The 20,524-nt window shown below is 45.3% G+C and overlaps 1 protein-coding gene across 1 annotated transcript; it reads left to right on the forward strand.

Moving 5' to 3' along the window:
* Positions 1-1,014: 1,014 nt before the first annotated feature.
* On the forward strand, positions 1,015-19,566 carry LOC311103501 (disintegrin and metalloproteinase domain-containing protein 11-like; the record flags this gene model as incomplete). Its single annotated transcript, XM_084145073.1, has 24 exons — positions 1,015-1,072; positions 1,522-1,719; positions 6,206-6,278; positions 6,996-7,062; positions 10,011-10,093; positions 13,029-13,092; positions 13,260-13,320; positions 13,459-13,631; positions 13,732-13,803; positions 14,046-14,212; positions 14,473-14,557; positions 14,781-14,871; positions 15,218-15,269; positions 15,625-15,724; positions 16,025-16,096; positions 16,401-16,493; positions 16,753-16,833; positions 17,009-17,059; positions 17,250-17,313; positions 17,519-17,624; positions 17,741-17,860; positions 18,045-18,213; positions 18,394-18,505; positions 19,472-19,566. The coding sequence occupies 24 exons, from the start codon at positions 1,015-1,017 to the stop codon at positions 19,564-19,566; spliced, it is 2,307 nt and encodes a 768-aa protein (XP_084001199.1).
* Positions 19,567-20,524: the final 958 nt, after the last annotated feature.

Below are 20,524 nucleotides of genomic sequence, written 5' to 3' on the forward strand. Positions count from 1 at the left end.
CTCCACACTCTCCACTGTCCCATTTCCCAATGTGGGCCTGCAGCTTCTGTGTCTCCTCATGGTAGTGGAAAGCTGGAGATAGAGAGGGAAACTGGAATCTGTATTTACCATACACACCTCTGGGCACAATGGGTGCACCATGTCATGCTGTTGGATACCACTTTTCAATGGCTGTGTGGATCTCCATTTTGTTCATTACAATACATTATGTTAGTGAGTTTAGCTGCACCACAATACTAACCAATATGTAGGCCCCTGGACAATGCAAGTCAATTTCTATAGGACACTGCAGGCTATTGTGTTTTCTCTGAAGAACATTTTTCCCACCTCATCCATCCATGGACCTATCTGTTCAGAATCTTCATGAATTACTCGTATTGACTCTTGCCATTCATAAATCCTGATAGAAAATGAATGAACACACAGAACCCTACTATGTCTACCTCAATTGGCACCTTGGTACCCAGGTTGTCGCATCATCTCTTGTGCCGCTAGAGAACTGCATGGCAACGGGAGGACGCTTGGAGATAGAATGAGGGGAGGGTACTATGGTCCCACGTGTCCTCATCACCGCAGACCCAAAGCAATTCTGTTCATTTTATATCTACCATTTCCACATACCGCAGATTCGCATACACTCATGCATAGATACAGCTTACACACGCACAATCCTGTAGGATTTATGCATACGTGCACTCAAATCTCCCCATTTGACCTATTCTACATAATCTAGGCTAATATGTCAATTCCAATATTGATCGGCTCTGGCATAGGCTATTAGGCCTATTTGTTTCTTCATTTAGTGATAGGCTATTTAATTACATTGCCTGATATCGGTGAGACTGTAAGCTACGAGCTGAACGGGGAGATGAGGGGACGAGCATCAGCTGTCAACCAGATTCACTCGGTGTTTTTTCTCTCTCGCCATAATCGTTTGAGCGTCGGTTTTCTTTTTGTCTGCGCCTGTTACATTGTAACGCACTCGATGTTAATTCGGGGGAATATGTGAACATCATGCTGGCGGTGTGGTGCTTTGTCTTTGCTGCAGTGGGCGAGAGGCTTGCGGTGTCAGGTAAGAGGGATGACGGGAGAGGGGGGAAGCACCCTTTTCATTTCCAAGTTTACCCCTGCCCAATGTAGGCTATTCCCAATTTTTGCATCTGCAATCACTTCTTCCTCTGTAGACTAGTCTACAATAGTGTGTGTGGTGGTAGCGCGCAGCTGGAGATAGTTGCCTCTGTGCCAAGAACGTAGTGTTTTTAAGATCCCTCTCCCTTCAGTTCTACGGATGCCGTAGATTTGCTGCATCAACACATTTTCACCGCAGCGCTATTGCCCCTACACCCAGGGCTCGCGCGTAGAACCAGCGCCTGACGCCGTGCCATATCAGCCTATTTATGTCAAATATCATTTTAAAAACAATTATCGTTTTTCTGTGTGATAATCTGTGTGGGGTTTAAAGTTGGCAGTTATCAGGTCGACTCAAACCCCTCATGTTATACCCGGTCTCCCGCGTTACAGGCGGGGGCAGGTCGACTTTGGTGCGGGATGCGAGTTTGTGGGACTGGTTCTCGCCAGAGGAGCAGGGAGACAGCAGCGACATTGCGGCCGAAGTCACCTATCCAAAGCGGCTGGTGCAGCAGATGGAGTCGGAGGAAGAAATGTCCCACGGCTATTTGGATACCCGCGTGAAGAATACCACGGGAGGCACCTCGGTAAGTATAGACCTCTGTCTATAATGGAGAAGTGGGTGTGGCAACCTGTTTTTATTGGAGTTATTTATTCGTTTCCTTTCCCTCTCTTGCATTCCCTCTCTTGTATTACATTCCCAGTTCATTATTTAAACTAATGGTTTCTCCCCACCCAAATTATTTGTGCGAACCCTTTCTTGCCTGTTTTGGCCTGTCTCTTGTTTACTAAGTTTATCATGAGATCCATCCCAAACTGCACAAGCCTATCATCAGTCCCATATTGCCCTAACTTCCACTCTGTGACTGGTGTCTTCAGCTAGCTTGTGTCTGCACTGAGGGATAAAGCCATTCTTAGTCAGAAACCTGGTTTGGGTGTGACTAATTGATGCAAGACCCACTGGCTCTCTCCTGCTGTATGTCTGGGGCACCTCTGCCAGTTGGTCAAGAGCAATGCAGTACTGTGTGCCACATGCTCTGCCCTCACTGAATGACAGCGAAGGGAGGTGGTTTGCTGCAACCTCTAAGCCCACTAAGTTTGCCCTTTATTAACCAGCATCAGATAATGACCACCAAGTCCTTTCTGGTCTTGCAAAACAGCAACTGCTATATATATATATATATATATATATATATATATACACTGAACAAAAATGTAAACGCAACATGTGTGTTGGTCCTATGTTTCATGAGCTGAAATAGAAGATCCCAGAAATGTTCCATATGCACAAGAAACGTATTTCTCTCAAATTTGGTGCACAAATTTGTTTTACATCCCTGTTAGTGAGCATTTCTCCTTTGCCAAGATAATCCATCCACTTGACAGGTGTGGCATATCAAGAAGCTGATTAAACAGCATGATCATTACACAGGTGCACCTTGTGCTGGGGACAATAAAAGGCCACTCTAAAATGTGCGGTTTTGTCACACAACACAATGCCACCGATGTCTCAAATTTGGAGGGAGCGTGCAATTGGCATGCTGACTGCAGGAATGTCCACCAGAGCTGTTGCCAGAGAATTGAATGTTCATTTCTCTACCATAAGCCACCTCCAACGTCGTTTTTAGAGAATTCGGAAGTACGTCCAACCGGCTTCACAACCGCAGTATGGTGCCGTGTGGGCGCGTAGTTTTCTGTTGTCAATATTTCTGTGCAATTTGAATGCACAGAAATACCGTGACGAGATCCTGTTGCCCATTGTCGTGACATTCATCCGCTTCAGCAGGATAATGCATGGCCCCATGTCACAAGGATCTGTACACAATTCCTGGAAGCTGAAAATGTCCCAGTTAAAACATTGCCTGCATACTCACCAGACATGTCACCCATCGAGCATGTTTGGGATGCTCTGGAGTCTGGATCAACGTGTACAACAGCGTGTTCCAGTTCCCGCCAATATCCAGCAACTTCACACAGCCGTTGAAGAGAAGTGGGACTACATTCCACAGGCTACAATCAACAGCCTGATCAACTCTATGCTAAGGAGATGTGTTACGCTGCATGTGGCAAATGGTGGTCACACCAGATACTGGCTGGTTTTCTGATCCACGCCTCTACATTCATCTGTGACCAACAAATTCATATCTGTATTCCCAGTCATGTGAAAGCCATAGATTAGGGCCTAATTCATTTATTTAAACTGACTGATTTCCTTATATGAACTGTAACTCAGTAAAATCTTTGAAATTGTTCCATGTTGCGTTTAGATTTTTGTTTAGTATATATATTTAACTGTAACCAACGGGCATTACACCCTATGTTGGGGCACAATATCTGGGACTTGAACCCAAAACCTTCTGACCTACTGTACTCCCCCACTATGCCACCCCATGCCACAGATTCATAATTACAGTCCACCGGAGACAAGAGTATCTGAAAGAGATCTGAAACAGAAGCCTGTTGTGTGAATGTGATTTTTAACTGCTTGGCCTCATCTCCTCATGATAAAAGGCTCTGTGTGGTGAAACATTCAGATCTCTCATGGAGAGCTCCTCTCTCCTCCATTCCTCTATTATTCAATGGTGTGTTGAAGTATGTCCCCATCAATGATTCAACAGGCCTGTGTGAGAAGTGCTACTTGGGCCAAAAACTCCACTGGTACAAAATCACCCACTTTTTTTTTCTTCTATCTCTTACTCTCTCTCTCTCTCTCTCTCTCTCTCTCTCTCTCTCTCTCTCTCTCTCTCTCTCTCAGACCTACACTCTACCTCACCCTCCAACCCCTCTCTTTCTTTATCTTTCATACACCCTCTCTCTGTCTCTGAAGAGTAAGGTGTACGTGGGATGGAGGGTGAGGTTATATGTAGGTCTACATCCTTCAATGGGACACCAGAGATCAATGAGTTAGCCAGCTAACTTGCCTAAATATTCTGATATATATATATATATATATATTATTTTATATTTTAAAGGATAAGCTTGAAATGGGCATGGTGTAATTGACTCAACAACCAAAAACACATTTCTAAGTTTAGCTTTCTTAATGAATCAAAAAATCAATAGTTATTTCTGGTTGTTTATCAAAGTTAGCTGGCTAATTTATTGATCCTGCTTTGTAGTATATCCCTCTGGTGGGTTGAGTGTTGAGTTGGTTGAGAGAATCATTACACTCATCTGGAGATAAATCTCGCTCTGATTACACTGATTGGTTTAACCTACCGTGTGATGTGATTGAAATATTTAAAGAGGCTCATGGGTATTTAGATGGAGATCGTGCAAAAACCCGGTGTTGTTGTTTTTGGAGTTGTTTTTGAGAAGTGGTATAATTGGTATAGAGTGATATTTTTACTTAATTAGGAGGATTCTGTTGGTTACATTTAATTTATTTTTATCCTCAGTAGTTTTTTCTGTAGTCATAAGTTCTTAAATTTTTTTACAGAGAATTCTAAACAAGTTTAGATGGAATATTCCTAGCTGTCGTTCGGAGACATTTGAAACCCCACCTCTTTAAGGAACACCTGGGATAGGATAAAGTAATCCTTCTACCCCCCCCCCCAAAAAAAAAAAAAAAAGTATAATTGTAAAGTGGTTATCCCACTGCCTATAGGGTGAATGCACCAATTTGTAGTCGCTCTGGATAAGAGCGTCTGCTAAATGACGTAAATGTGCCCTTGAGCAAGGCACTTAACCCTAATTGCTCCTGTAAGTCGCTCTGGATAAGAGCGTCTGCTAAATGACTAAAATGTAAATGTAAAATGTTAACGTTGATTCCAAGTTGTATAGCCTACTGTTTTTACAAGTGGCTTTCCTTATCAATGGACTGGAAGTGAAGATATATCTTTCTACAGCATGTGCACATTTCAAATAGTTATTTAAAATCACTGGTTGTTACTGAGTAATGAACCTGCTATGACAAGGTTCCCTGAGTAATGACATTGGGGTTAGAACAGTATCAAGATGCCTTGGTCTTACAGACAGGGTGTTGCTGTTTACCACCTAAATATCCTGAGGGGTGTTATAATTCAGGGCTGATAAATACTGATGGATTCAAACAAATCTATTGATCTATTGATTTACCAAAATAAACAGTCTTGATTACTTCACACGAAAATCCTTGGATTGATATCCATGACACCACATTTTAGTCCTTCCTTGAGCCAAGCAGCAGAACTACCCTCTCCTTGCTCCAGCTGAAGTTGAGTTGTGTGGAATGATTGGAGGGAATGATTTCCGAATGGGAGACTTGTCTCAGTGAAAGTCCTGTGATTCACTGCAGCCTGTATCCTGCAGACTGAATTACTGTGGCATGGGATTGAACGCTGGCACTGTTTGTGCTTTTGGCAACACTGTGTTTTGACAGCTATAAATCTCTGGCAGCCAGTAAAGCTCCTCCTTGCTTTCTTACCTCTCAGTTTTTTGGCAGCTGACAGTATGGACACATTGGCTTCACACCAGCTTAATGTAGATGGATATTTAAAGCCTGTAAACCCTCTGCCCTTGCATCTCTATCACTGAACACAAATGCACTTCCTGGATGGCGTCAGTAATGCATGTTGGAATGGAATCAGTCCAGCCAAATCACTGGACACTTTATCAATCCAACTATGTTAGCTGCTAAATTGCTTTTGATACATATGCAGTATTGTGCTAGCAGAAATGTCTTTATGTATTTTTGTTTGTTATACTTCTTAAAGGTTGATAGCTGCCATTGTGACTCACCAAACGGGTGAACTGCTATTAGAGTGGTTTACTTTTAAGTGGTTATTCCTGTAATGTCTCTCTCTCTCTCTCTCTCTCTCTCTCTCTCTCTCTCTCTCTCTCTCTCTCTCTCTCTCTCTCTCTCTCTCTCTCTCTCTCTCTCTCTCTCTTCTCTCTCTCTCTATCCTCTCTCTCTCTCTCTCTCTCTCTCTCTCTCTCTCTCATCTCTCTCTCCTCTCTCTCTCTCTCTCTCTCTCTCTCTCTCTCTCTCTCTCTCTCTCTCTCTCTCTCTCTCTCTCTCTCTCTCTCTCTCTCTGTCTCTGTCTCTCTCTCTGTCTCTCTCTCTGTCTCTCTCTCTCTCTCTTACTATTTAAGACAGTCCATTTGGCCCAGAGTTGTTTCCAGGTGGAAGCCTTTGGACACACCTTCACCCTGGACCTGGAGTTAAACCAGTGAGTAGATTTGATTTGTGCACAATTTTGATTTATCATCTTGATCGGCGTATTCGCCACATCCATTTCCATCAGTCCGTATTTTCTTAATCGCCACAGTCATCAACATTGGCATTGCCATAACCGCTACCATTAGCAAATACACTTTGCTCCTTCCATTTATGACACATGATCAAGTGTGTAGTGGAGCATTAGGGACACAGAGACCCTGAGAGCTCCATCAGTACAGCTAACCACCCTAGAGAGACTAGAGAGAGAGACAGGAAGGAGACAGAAAGAGGGGGGGGGGGGGGGGGCAGAGCGAGAGAGTGTCCTGGATTATCATGACTTTATTATTCATGTGCTTAATGTACTGTAACTCCCCTACAGTGCAGTAAGGTAGTCAACACAACAGACCACCGCTACTCTATTTTGGCTACTGCCTAGCTACGATAATGTCATAAATCACATCCACATACTGTACTCTACAGCCATGCATTACACTACGCCCTCATGCATGCACACTGACATGGAATTACGTTAAGAATGGACCATATTCATACAGACTGCATATCTATTCACAAACAGAACAGACTACAGAGAAAGAGGATAAACCGTAAACATAAAGGATATGCCTTGTTGTCTTAGACATAGTGTGGAGCTTGGCTTGAGGTATAGTTTATGAGAGAGGTGTCTGTCACAATAACAGAGGTGTTTCTGTGTGTTTTCTCTCTACAGCCACCTCCTGTCCTCAGACTATGTGGAGCGCCACTTTCACCAAGACGGCAAACCCTCACAGTCTATGGTAGTGTGTGTGTTTGTGTGTGTGTTTGTGTGTGTGTTTGTGTGTGTGTTTGTATGTATGTTTTAATTAGGGCCCTGTATTTTGCGCAATCATTTGATATGCCTGGATTTTAACCGTTATTTAAAGCTTTTTCAACAAACTGTCCCATTTTCTTTTTAAGTCAGATCCAGCACCATCCTCAGACAATTGCTTTCATTTTTGGTGTAATTCATTTTTGGATAAGGCTTAAAATACAGGATAAATTCTTGCTATGTCACATGATTGTGCAAAACACATGTCCCTAGTTATAATAGAAGTTCTAACCATGCCTCTGATAAAGCTCCTGTGTTTTCTGCGTACTGTAGACAAACTGTAGACATACTGTAGACATATTGTAGACATTGTATGTTATTGTCCAGTAGGCTATAGAGATCTGTTTTGTGTCTTACTGAAATCAGATACGCCCATCCTTATCAGATGGAATGACATTAGTGTTGACCACAATCTCATGAAAAGTAAGTGAAAATGAATGAGTGCTACAGTATCAGGAATGCACTGTGTGATTGAGTGGCTAGTAGACTACTACAGGAATGTCAGTGCCTCCAGAAAACCAGTGGGGAAAAGTAGTGTTTTTTTCTATTTGGTTCATTGTACTACACACGTTACTAACTGCCCCTCGCCCCCCAGCCTCAGCAAGAGCCTCCCTTTGATCCACACCCACTCTCATTCCCAACTCTCCCTCTGCCCACACTAGCCAATCAGGAGCCTGTTCCCATGGCAACGAGTCAGCTCTGCAGTGTCATTAAGTTCTTGGCAGAGAGGAGAATGAAATAAGACAGAGAGAGAGAGGGGAGGAGAAGGAAGAGGAAAAATGAGAGTAAAAGGCCAGTGAATACAACGGCAGGATGGGTGATGGTATCAGAGAGAGTAATTCTGTGTGTGGTTTTGCAGACAGTTGGTTCTTTCAGAGAGCAGTGGTGTGGGTGGGAGGATGTACAGTACGCCTGCAGGGATGGAGCCACATACTCGCACTGCCAGACCTGCCAGACCAGGCCAAGCACTTTACTCTATGCCAACTGTGGTTGCTGTGTCTCTCTCTATCTCTGCTTTTATTAGAGTGGTATTGTATTCCTGCTATCCCAATCTCATACTCAGTAGTGGCTCAATGACCACTTTAGATGAGTCATTACGGGAAAGTGTTTCTAATCTTTTGAAGGAGACTAATTTTGAAGGAGAGGCCTTCACCTGGACTAGAGACTTATACTCAGACTTATACTTAGGTACACCACCCCGTTCATGGAAATGGTTTGCTCCTACAGACAGTGAGTCGCGTGGCCGTGTTTGCTATATAAAGCAGGCAGACAGGCAACGAGGCATTCAGTTACTATTCAATTGATCGTTAGAATGGGCAAAACGAGTGACCTAAGCTATTTTGAGTGGTATCTCAGAAACGTCCTGCCTCCTGGGCTTTTAAGGCACGACAGTGTCTAGGTTTTACAGAGAATGATGCGACAAACAACAAACATCTGGTCAGCGTCAGTCCTGTGGGCGAAAACAGCTCGTTGATGAGAGGTCGAAGCAGAATGGCAAGAATCGTGCAAGCTAATGGACAGGTCACGAACAGGCAAATAATGGCGCAGTACAACAGTGGTGTGCAGAATGGTATCTCGGAATGCACAACTCTTCACGAGGTCCTTGTCACGGATGGGCTATTGCAGCAGACGACCACACCGGGTTCCACTCCTATCAGCTAAAAACAAGAAGAAGCGGCTCCAGTGGGCACGTGATCAAAAACAATGGACAATTGAGGAGTGGAAAAACATTGCCTGGTCCAACGAATCCCAGTTCCTGTTGTGTCTTGCTGATGGCAGAGTCAGGATTTGGCGTAAGCAGCATGAGTCCATGGCCCCATCCTGTCTGGTGTCAACTGTACAGGCTGGTGGTGGTGTAATGGTGTTGGGAATGTTTTCCTGGCACACGTTAGGTCCCTTGATACCAATTGAGCAACGTTTCCATGCAAAGGGGGGTCCGACCCAGTACTAGATGGGTGTACCTAATAAACAGGCCACTGAGTGTATAACTGTCAAAGCAAGTAGCCTAATATGCTTCTCTTTGTATTTCTGTTTATTTGCCATTCAATTCAAACATTCCATAGCCTGTCCTGATTACCGATTGCACACACCCCAACTGCTAATTGTCTTGTTAATTGTTACTGTGTTCTCATTGTCTTTCTAACCATGTGTAAGAAGTGTTTGGGGAGTTCTCCAACCAAGGTGATGTTTTTACTGCCAATGGTTTTATTTGCTCTGCTGTTTTTAAAAGTGATTGTTTTAAACATTTTAAGTGTTAGAGTAGGCTCTTTCACACCAATGAAGGATGGGGCTCAGCTGGTTGCAGGCAAGATTGTGAGATGGATAGATGTTTTATTCAGAATGAGCATTAGTGTTGTAAATGGATGCCCTCTTCTTCCTCTGTGTTGAGGTCTCGTGTGTGGTTCTCCTCTTCCACACTTTAGCATCCACTGCTCTAGGAACAGGTTTATTCTTAGCCAGCCCAATGCATTCTCACTCCATGTTGTTCCTGCCATGCTGTTCCCACTGTGGAGCAACATAATGTTGGATTTATGTATAAGCTCCCTGAAAAGAAGACCCCTGCTTTGTCAGAGCGGTAGCTAAAGTAGGAATAGAGTAGAGTGGAGGACAAGTAGGTCACATATAGTACATACTGCTGGCAGTATAATGGAGGGAGGGAGAGAGAGACAGACAGAGAGACAGAGAGAATAGAAGTAGAAACTGTTTAAAGCACAACTCCTGGGGACTCCATGTTGTTTTTTTAGGGGACTGTGAAATGAGCATCCCCGTCCTCCTCAGTCAGTGTGTGGAAACCTACAAACCAATGTACCACTACGCAGTCGACTTACTTGAGCATGTGACTGTATATTAACAATAGTATGGTATTTGTGTCCACAGGGAGGGGAGCACTGCTACTACCAAGGGAGGTTGAGGGGCTTACCAGAGTCCTGGGGAGCTCTCTCCACCTGTCTTGGCCTATGGTGAGCCTCTCCCCATAGTTATATACTGTCTGTCAATGGCCTTGCCTCACCACACTGACTTGGTACAATACTGGCACTATGGCTTTGATAAGTTAAATGGCATCTTACTAAGGAAGTCTCAAGGTTTTGCTCGCCTGAGGTAGAGTATCGCATTATAAGCTGTAGACCACACTATTTACCAAGAGAGTTTTCATCTATATTTTTTGTAGCTGTCTATCTACCACCACAAACCGATGCCGGCACTAAGATTGCACTCAATGAGCTGTATAAGGCCATAAGCAGACAGGAAAACGCTCATCCAGAGGCAGCGCTCGTAGTGGCCGTGGACTTTAATGCAGGGAAACTTAAATCCGTTCTACCTCATTTCTATCAGCATGTTCAATGTGCAACCAGAGGAAAAAAAACTCTAGACCACCTTTACTCCACACACAGAGACGCATACAAAGCTCTCCCTCGCCCTCCATTTGGCAAATCTGACCATAACTCTATCCTCCTGATTCCTGCTTATAAGCAAAAACTAAAGCAGGAAGCACCAGTGACTCGGTTAATAAAAAAGTGGTCAGATGACGCAGATGCTAAGCTACAGGTCTGTTTTGCTAGCACAGACTGGAATATGTTCCGGGATTCTTCAGATAGCATTGAGGAGTACACCACATCAGTCACTGGCTTCATCAATAAGTGCATCGATGATGTTGTCCCCACAGTGACCGTACGTACATACCCCAACCAGAAGCCATGGATTACAGGCAACATCCGCACTGAGCTAAAGGGTAGAGCTGCCGCTTTCAAGGAGCGGGACTCTAACCCGGAAGCTTATAAGAAATCCCCCTATGCCCTCCGACGAACCATCAAACAGGCAAAGAGTCAATACAGGACAAGATTGAATTGGACTACACCGGCTCTGACGCTCATCGTATGTGGCAGGGCTTGAAAACTATTACAGACTACAAAGGGAAGCAATTGCCCAGTGACACAAGCCTACCAGATGAGCTAAATCACTACTATGCTCGCTTCGAGGCAAGCAACACTGAAGCATGCATGAGAGCATCAGCTGTTCCGGATGACTATGTGATCATGCTCTCCATAGCCGATGTGAGTAAGACTTTTAAGCAGGTCACAAGGCTGCAGGGCCAGATGGATTACCAGGACGTGTACACCGAGCATGTGCTGACCAACTGGCAAGTGTCTTCACTGACATTTTCAACATGTCCCTGACTGAGTCTGTAATACCAACATGTTTCAAGCAGACCACCATAGTCCCTGTGCCCAAGGACACTAAGATAACCTGCCTAAATGAATAACGACCCGTAGCACTCACGTCTGTAGCGCTTTGAAAGGCTGGTCATGGCTCACATCAACACCATTATCCCAGAAATCCTAGACCCACTCCAATTTGCATACCGCCCCAACAGATCCACAGATGATGCAATCTCTATTGTACTCCACACTGCCCTTTCCCACCTGGATAAGAGGAACACCTACGTGAGAATGCTATTCATTGACTACAGCTCAGTGTTCAACACCATAGTGCCCTCAAAGCTCAACACTAAGCTAAGGATCCTGGGACTAAACACCTCCCTCTCCAACTGGATCCTGGACTTCCTGACGGGCCGCCCCCAGGTGGTAAGGGTAGGTAACAACACGTCTGCCATACTGATCCTCAACACGGTGGCCCCTCAGGGGTGCGTGCTCAGTCCCCCCTGTACTCCCTGTTCACCCATGACTGCATGGCCAGGCATGACTCCAACACCATCATTAAGTTTGCAGACGACACAACAGTGGTAGGCCTGATCACCGACAACGATGAGACAGCCTATAGGGAGGAGGTCAGAGACCTGGCCGTGTGGTGCCAGGATAACAACCTCTCGCTCAACGTGATCAAGACAAAGGAGATGATTTTGGACTACAGGAAAAAAAAGAGGACTGAGCACGCCCCCATTCTCATCGACGGGGCTGTAGTGGAACAGGTTGAGAGCTTCAAGTTCGAACTGTCATGGTCCAAACACACCAAGACAGTCGTGAAGAGGGGCACGACAAAACCTATTCCCCCTCAGGATACTGAAAAGATGTGGCATGGGTCCTCAGATCCTCAACAAGTTCTACAGCTGCACCATCGAGAGCATCCTGACTAGTTGCATCACCGCCTGGTATGGCAACTGCTCGGCCTCCGACCGCAAGGCACTACAGAGGGTAGTGCCTACGGCCCAGTACATCACTGGGGTCAAGCTTCCTGCCATCCAGGACCTCTATACCAGGCGGTGTTAGAGGAAGGCCCTAACAATTGTCAAAGACTCAAGCCACCCTAGTCATAGACTGTTCTCTCTGCTACCACACGGTAAGCGGTACCGGAGTGCCAAGTCTAGGTCCAAAAGGCTTCTCAACAGCTTCTACCCCCAAGCCATAAGACTCCTGAACAGCTCATCATGGCTACCCGGACTATTTGCACTGCCCCCCCCCCCCCCCCACCCCCACCCCACCCCCCTCTTTTACACTGCTGCTACTCTGTTTACTATTTATGCATAGTCACTTTAACTCTACCCACATGTACATATGACCTCAATTACCTCGACTAGCCGGTGTCCCCGCACATTGACTCTGTACCAGTACCCCCCTGTATATAGCCTCCCTACTGATATTTTATTTTACTGCTGCACTTTAGCTATTTGCTTTTATTTTTTATTTTTCTTAATTAACACTTTTTTATTTTACATTTTTCTTTAAAAAACTGCATTGTTGGTTAAAGGCTTGTAAGTAAGCATTTCACTGTAATGTCTACACCTGTTGTATTTGGCGCATGTGGCAAATAAAATGTGATTTGATTTAATATCACTGCTATATAATGGGAGTCTTACAGATATATAATGAACGTGTTCCCTCTCTCTCACTCTCTCACTCTCTCTCTCTCTCTCTCTCTCTCTCTCTCTCTCTCTCTCAGTGGTATGTTTTCTGATGGGACGTTCACTTATGGGATTGAGCCTCTTTTCGATGGGACCAATCAGGTGAGTGTGTGTGGTGGTTGGGAGATAACGGTATAGATAGCCCTGTGTAGTAGTGTTGATGTTATTGATTCATCCATTCATAGTAACATGGATGCAGATGATGAATATGGATGAACATGGTAAAGATGGCATTGTTTTCTCCTGGTGTCTCATTGACTCCTCTCCAGACTGAGGGGGCCCACCTGGTGCGTAGGATGCCTGATGTCAGACTATCCCCAGACTGTCCAGGTACTGGCAACATCCTACATCCTCTCTCCTCTCTACAATCATTCATGTTCATACCTACCAATGAGAAGACACATTGATATTGGTAGATCCATTCTCTTTGATGTCATTTCTCAATCCTCTGTGTTGTATTGTGTCCAGACTGCACAGACAACAGTGAGGGTGATAGAGTCAGAGGTAATGGTGATGAGCAGACGAAGGATCCCCGGGTCAGTGAGGTGCTGAGGCGCTCTAAGAGACAGCTGCCACGCAGGCCCACCGTGCAGTCAGAGACCAAATACATCGAGCTGATGGTGGTCAATGACTATGAAATGGTGAGTTAGCCTTTTCTGAAAAAAATGGATGTGTGTGTGTTCGTACGTGCATCCGTGTGTGTGACGCACACTGTACCTAACGTTTGCTGTCTGTCTGCAGTTTGTGCAGCTGCGACGCTCCACTACCCAGGCCAGGAACTTTGCCAAAGCAGTGGTGAATATGGCAGATGCAGTAAGAGCTCTGTTTGTCACTCCATACTTAACTTTTGTACTTTATATTGTACTGATACCAATAGTCAATTATGATGATATTGTTATGTTAAAGTCATATCAGTGATCATAGGCTAGGTTGTAGCCTACAAGAACAATCTATCATATCTTACTTATTATGTCCATGATCCTAGATATGAATTTGTTTATACCTTTGAACTCAACGACCCTGCTCCTAACCATCAATATATGTTTGGCCTGCAGATTTACAGGGAACAGCTGAACACACGCATCGTGCTGGTTGCCATGGAGACCTGGTCGTCGGCCAACATGGTTCCCGTGGTGACGGATCCGTTGACAACGCTGCAGAACTTCATGAAGTACAGGAAGGACAGCATTAAGGAGCAGAGTGATGTCGTGCACCTCTTCTCGTGAGCGCCCCCTGTCTCTGTCCCCCTGAAATGGAAAGGAGGTTGATATATGAGGGCCTACTCCTGTATCTAACCTTGGGCAGTCAGTGTTTGCATCCCAAATGCCACACTATTCCCTTAGAGGGCTCTGGTCAATAGTAGTGCACTATAAAGAGAATATGGTGCCATTTGGGACACAGTCAGTATAGTTGACTGGTTGCAGCAGGTTTATATGTACTACATGTCCAGGTTTGACCCCTGTTCTCCTCTCTGTCCTCCAGGGGGCGTACATTCCAGAGCAGTCGAAGTGGGACGGCCTACACAGGAGGTGTGTGCTCTCTCACCAGAGGAGGGGGCATCAACGAGGTAAGAGAGACAACTGTGTGTTTCCTACTCAGCATCAAAGGACTGTGACTCACAACAATGAGCTTATACTCCAGGGTCATGGTTTAGGAACTGACACAGCTACTACATTTAAGAATGACTCTTCTTTGATTTCTTTGTTTTTTCAGTGAGGAATGTGAGGAGTGTAACTTCAGTCAAAGAGAAAGCCATTGATACAGAGTGGATGTGTGTGTTTGTGTTCCAGTATGGGAATGTGGGTCCAATGGCCATCACTCTGTGCCAGAGTCTGGGTCAGAACATTGGGATGAGGTGGAACAACATACGCAGCTCTGCGGGTAAGGACAATCAGAGCAGGGGAAGGGTGATGGATGGATGGATGGATGAGAGAGAGAGAGAGAGAGAGAGAGAGAGAGAGAGAGAGAGAGAGAGAGGAGCCCATGGATTCAGTAAAAGAAGGGAGGAAGGGCTAGATGGAGGGAGTGGTACAGGCAGTGATGGATTGATTTCATTTAAACCTACTCGTGAAATAATAGTAGTAGTTTTTTCTCAAGGATTTAACTCAGTGAGTAAATGTAAATTCCTTCTTGTCAAGATGAATGTCATTAACCACCTAATTTTCTTGCATGACTTTTCACTCCCTCTTTCCCCCTCCTTTTCTTCCTTTACCTCCATCTCTCTCAGGAGACTGCAGATGTCCTGATGCTTGGCTTGGTTGTATTATGGAAGACACTGGGTAAAGATTGACTTTAGGACTACATATACAGTACATCAGTCTTCAGAACACACCTCACAAGCGTTTGAGGGATTTGGCTTCGGCTTATTCAAAACCAGATGGTACAATGCTGATTTGACAAGCCATTGTCAAGCTATTGTCAAATCCATCTACTACAATCAGCATGTTTGTACCACAGATGATAACATTTGAGTCAGATTGTAAAATTGCTGAAAACATTTTCACATTTGATTTGGCACTACATGTTGGAAAAAAACACACTATCATTGGCTTTGACCATTTTCTCTCTCTCGCTCTCTTCTGTCTCTCTCCCTGCATCTCTGTATGTGTGCGTGTACTTGTTGTGTGTGTACAGATATTACCTGCCCAGAAAGTTCTCTCGCTGCAGTATTGATGAGTATATCCAGTTCTTGCTCCAGGGGGGCGGGAGCTGCCTCTTCAACAAGCCCAACAAGGTGAGGCTGGTGTGGGTGAGGGATGTGGGAGGGTGGCCTAGCCTGGTGGTCTAGTGGGTAGTGGAGTGTAAGCTGAAGGTCCCTGGAGTGCTGTTATATATAGCCTAATTAATTATCCCAATGTCCTCATTTCTCCATATTAGATATTTACATAAAGCTCTGTGCCCATCCATGATTATCTCTCTCTTCCCCTTCTTTATGACCTTCTCTTTTCTTTTCTTCTCCTCTTTTCTTCCTTCCATCTATTATCTCTCCCTCCATCTGTTCTCCTGTCCCTCCATCCCTCCATCTCTGTATCAGCTGTTGGACCCTCCTGAGTGTGGGAACGGCTTCGTGGAGACGGGGGAGGAGTGTGACTGTGGGTCTCAGCTGGTGAGGGTCTCTATAAGGAACTGGCACTGTAACCCATACATGATGAGGAACCAGAACCCTCCAGTGTGGATGGAGCTACTCTCTGCGTCTCAAATGGCACCCTATTCCCTATATAGTGCACTGCTTTTGACCACAGCCATATGGGCCCTGCTCATAAGTAGGGCACTATTTTATTTATTTATTTGAGTTAACCTTCATTTAACTATGAAGGCACTAGGGTTCCATTTGAGACAGACACTGTCATGGGGATGTTGGTATGATGAACAGTCTCAGTGACTGTGTGTGTTTGTCTGTGTTGCTGTAGGAGTGTGCCCGTAGTGGAGGGGCATGCTGTAAGAAGTGTACCCTGACCCATGATGCCATGTGCAGTAGCGGACTGTGCTGCCGTGGGTGCAGGGTGAGTCCCTCCACTACCACCACCACTTCATTTACATATTACTCATCACACTCATCATACTCCACTCTATGGAGGCTAGTGCCTCTTCAGTATTTAACTAATTCATTACCAAACATTGAATTACCCAACATTTTTATTAAGGGTTACACACAGCTTTAATAATAAAAGCGTCCGATCTTGAGAATTAGGATTCTGCTAGTGCTACTATACTGTCTTGACAGGAAGAGGTCATGTGTGGGATGTTGTTCTTGTGTGTCAGTATGAGCTGAGAGGAGCGGTGTGCAGACAGGCTGTGAATGACTGTGACATCCCAGAGAGCTGCACAGGAGACTCCAGCCAGGTACTGTACTCTACACTACACTATTACCCTGGTGCATGTTGGGAGATGGAGTCTTTGGGAGCATGAGATGGTCTGAAGTAAACATTTACATTTACATCATTTAGCAGACGCTCTTATCCAGAGCGACTTACAAATTGGCGTAAACCATACTGTATGTCATTTTCTCCTGTTGCAGTGCCCTCATAATGTGCACAAGCTGGATGGATACACGTGTGACAGTAGTCAGGTAAGGCACACCTTTGTTTGAATGGGGTTTTGCTCTGCAGTCAGTGTGTTGTTGAGATATGTCTGTCCTACTGTTAACCATTGTTTTCATCTCTCTCTCTCTCTCTCTCTCTCTCTCTCTCTCTCTCTCTCTCTCTCTCTCTCTCTCTCTCTCTCTCTCTCTCTCTCTCTCTCTCTCTCTCCCCTCTCAGGGTCGTTGTTATAGTGGTCGGTGCAGGACTCTCGATGGCCAGTGTAAGGGACTTTGGGGCTACAGTAAGTATTAATGATTAATTCATTTCTTGAATGTCTTTCACACCCCTGAATTACTCACTGGCCAGTAGTCATGTATTGGTACTGTTTCAATGGCTATGCCCATGGCAGTCCTTTGCCATCTTGTGGACTGATATGGAACTTCATCTGAGTTACAGATGGCAATGATATGGATCTAATGTGTGTTGTGTTGTGTGTGCTGTCTCAGATTCAGCAGACCGCTTCTGCTATGAAAAGCTGAATGCAGAGGGCACAGAGAAGGGCAACTGTGGGCGGAGTCCTGAGGGCCAGGGATGGCTGCAGTGCAACAAGCCGTAAGTCTTCTATCACTCTCATTATTACACAATAGACATGACCGGAGATGTATATGTTTTTCTCCCCCATCTTCTTTCCTCTCTCTCTCTCTCCCCGCTCTCTCTTTCTCTCTCAGGGATGTGCTGTGTGGTTTCCTGTTCTGTGCCAATATGACAGTGAAGCCAAAGTTTGGGGATCTGGAGGGGGAAGTGACCAGCCTTACAATATACCACCAGAACAAGTACCTGGACTGCCGGTGAGTTGTACCTTTCTACCCCTTTAATGTTTGTGTTTGGGAGGCTCTCATGGATTGAACAGAATAGATTAATTTATGAATTTATCCCTCGTTGCCTCTCCCCCTCCTCTCAACTCCTCCTCCTCCTCCTCCTCCTCCTCCTCTCCCTCCTCCTCCTCTCCCATCTGTGTGTCTGTGTGTCCAGAGGGGGCCATGTCCTGCTGGAGGATGGGTCAGACCTGGGTTACGTAGAGGATGGTACGCCGTGCGGCCCCAACATGATGTGTCTGGAGCGTCGCTGTCTCCCCTTGGCAGCCTTCAACCTCAGCACCTGCTCTGGCTCCACGCTGGGACGCACCTGCTCTGACCACGGGGTGAGGAGACACACAGGGACCACCCCACCACACATGCCTGCATTGAAATAGAGTCATGTTAGCTTGTTGGGTTTGTGTTATCAATTATTTAATCTTTCTCTTTCTCTCTCTCTCTCTCTCTCTCTCTCTCTCTCTCTCTCTCTCTCTCTCTCTCTCTCTCTCTCTCTCTCTCTCTCTCAGACATGCAGTAACGAGGTGAAGTGTATCTGTGACAGGGACTACACCGGGAAGGACTGCAGTGTCTTTGACCCCATCCCTGACCCCACGCCGCCTGCCAGCACGGAGAAGAAAGGTCAAAATCTCCTCTGTGTGTCTGTCGGTTTGTCTGTCTGTCTGTCTGTTTGTCTGTCTGTTCTCCCCTTATCCCTCTCATTATCTGTCTACCATCACTTCATATCTTTGTGTACATATATGGAGTTTAGGGTATCTATAGTCTAGCTTTTAAGATAGCTATTGCCTTAGTTGTGTTTTGGGTGAAACGGCACTGGAGTCGAGTAAGGGAAACTGACTGACTTTGTGTCTGCATGTGTGAGTGAGGTAGTGTGAGAATGTGTATGCTGAACGTGTACATGTGTGCATATACTGTATGCACGCGTCTGTGTCTTTGTGTTTCTATAAGTTACAGGCACCTGGCTTCTATCTTCAATTGTCTTCCTTACTATCTTACAGTCTGCTTCTGATTCAGAGGGGTTGGGTTAAATGCGGAAGACACATTTTGGTTGAATGCATTCAGTTGTACAACTGACTAGATATCCCCCTTTCCCTTTCCATTGACACAGGGCTCATAGGGCTCTCATAGGTCCCAAAAACCAAACCCACCCTATGCAAGAGGGTGTCCAGCTGAAAGAGTAAGAGAGGGGATGAGAAAGAAGTAATAAAAACACCCTCCTTTTTTAACTGTCGCCTCCCTGATCTCCCCTCGCTCTCCCTCCTCCACCCCACGTCCTCTCTTATTCTCTCTTTCTCCATCCTACTCTCTTTCTTCCTCCTCTCTCTCTGTCTCTCTCTCTGTCTCTCTCTCTCTTTATCTCTCTGTCTCTCTCTCTCTCTCTCTCTGTCTCTCTCTCTCTCTGTCTCTCTTTCTCTCTCTGTCTCTCTCTCTCTGTCTCTCTCTCTCTGTCTCTCTCTCTCTCTCTCTCTCTTTCCGGATGTTGATGTTGTTGATGTACAGTGTTGATGCTGTCCTCTGACGTGTGTTTTTGGTGGTGTTGTTTTGTTCCCCTCTGCACCCCTCCTTCCCCCTCCTTCCTCTGCGCAGGTCCCAGTGGCACCAATATCATAATAGGGTCCATCGCAGGTGCTATTCTTCTGGCAGCTATAGTCCTAGGGGGAACAGGATGGGGATTTAAGTAAGAGTTTTGGCATGCCTCTGTACCTGTCTGCTTCTCCCCAAGGCCCCCACTCACACCCCTCCAAAAGAACGGCTGCAACTCATCGCCCCACCAATGGTGGCGACAGATGGGTTGAGTTCACCATCCAATTGCTTTGAAACATACAGCGATATTTAGAATGAGTATCGGGCTGGTAACTCTGATACTTCACTTTATAAGACCTAGTAGAATTTAACCCTGACCTCCTCCATGCAGGGAGAGAGAGAGAGATGCCTCCCCTTCACACCTTCAGACTGGCTTCAACCCAGCACTCCTGCCAGGGACAGGAGTGGACAGTTCCCCTATAGTCTCCTATGTCCTCTATGAAGTTCCCAAACTGTTATGGTTCTCTTTAAAGCCTCCTGTAGAGTGTTCATTCTATGATGCCTCTCCTTAGTGCAGCTCTTCATCTGGAGTATCTTTAAAGTAGTGTCCACTCAGTAATGCCCACTCAGTAGTGCCCTAACCAAAGTGCCCTTGCTGCAGTGGAGCCCTAGCTGTGCGCATGCCTGGCCTGCTAATGCCGCTTCACTCCTTAGTCTCTGATCCAAAAGGATTATACCACTTCCCTGTCATCACTTGCATCAAGAATGATCTAATTTGTGTTACTTTTCTTATTTTATTTGTCTGGTACATCAAAATTAATTTGATTGATCCATTTCTCAAAATAGTTAATATTTTGCTGGGAATAATGACTAATCCTTTTGGGGGCAGGGGTAACTGTGTGTGCATGTGTGCATGAGCTGTGTCAATATTAACGTGGTCTGTTAAATATCTTCTTTAGTGGTAAGCTTTACACTCATTTGAACAAACAAGAAAATTGTTTATTACAACTACGGCTGTGACGGCCATGGAATTTTGGATGACTGTTATTAGTCAGCCAAATGACCGCAGTCACCGTAATAATCGTTTGAATAGCAAACTTGTTTTATTTTTAAGAC

Source organism: Coregonus lavaretus (genome assembly GCF_964263955.1).
Source record: "Coregonus lavaretus genome assembly, chromosome: 28".
NCBI classification, from domain to species: Eukaryota; Metazoa; Chordata; class Actinopteri; order Salmoniformes; family Salmonidae; genus Coregonus; species Coregonus lavaretus.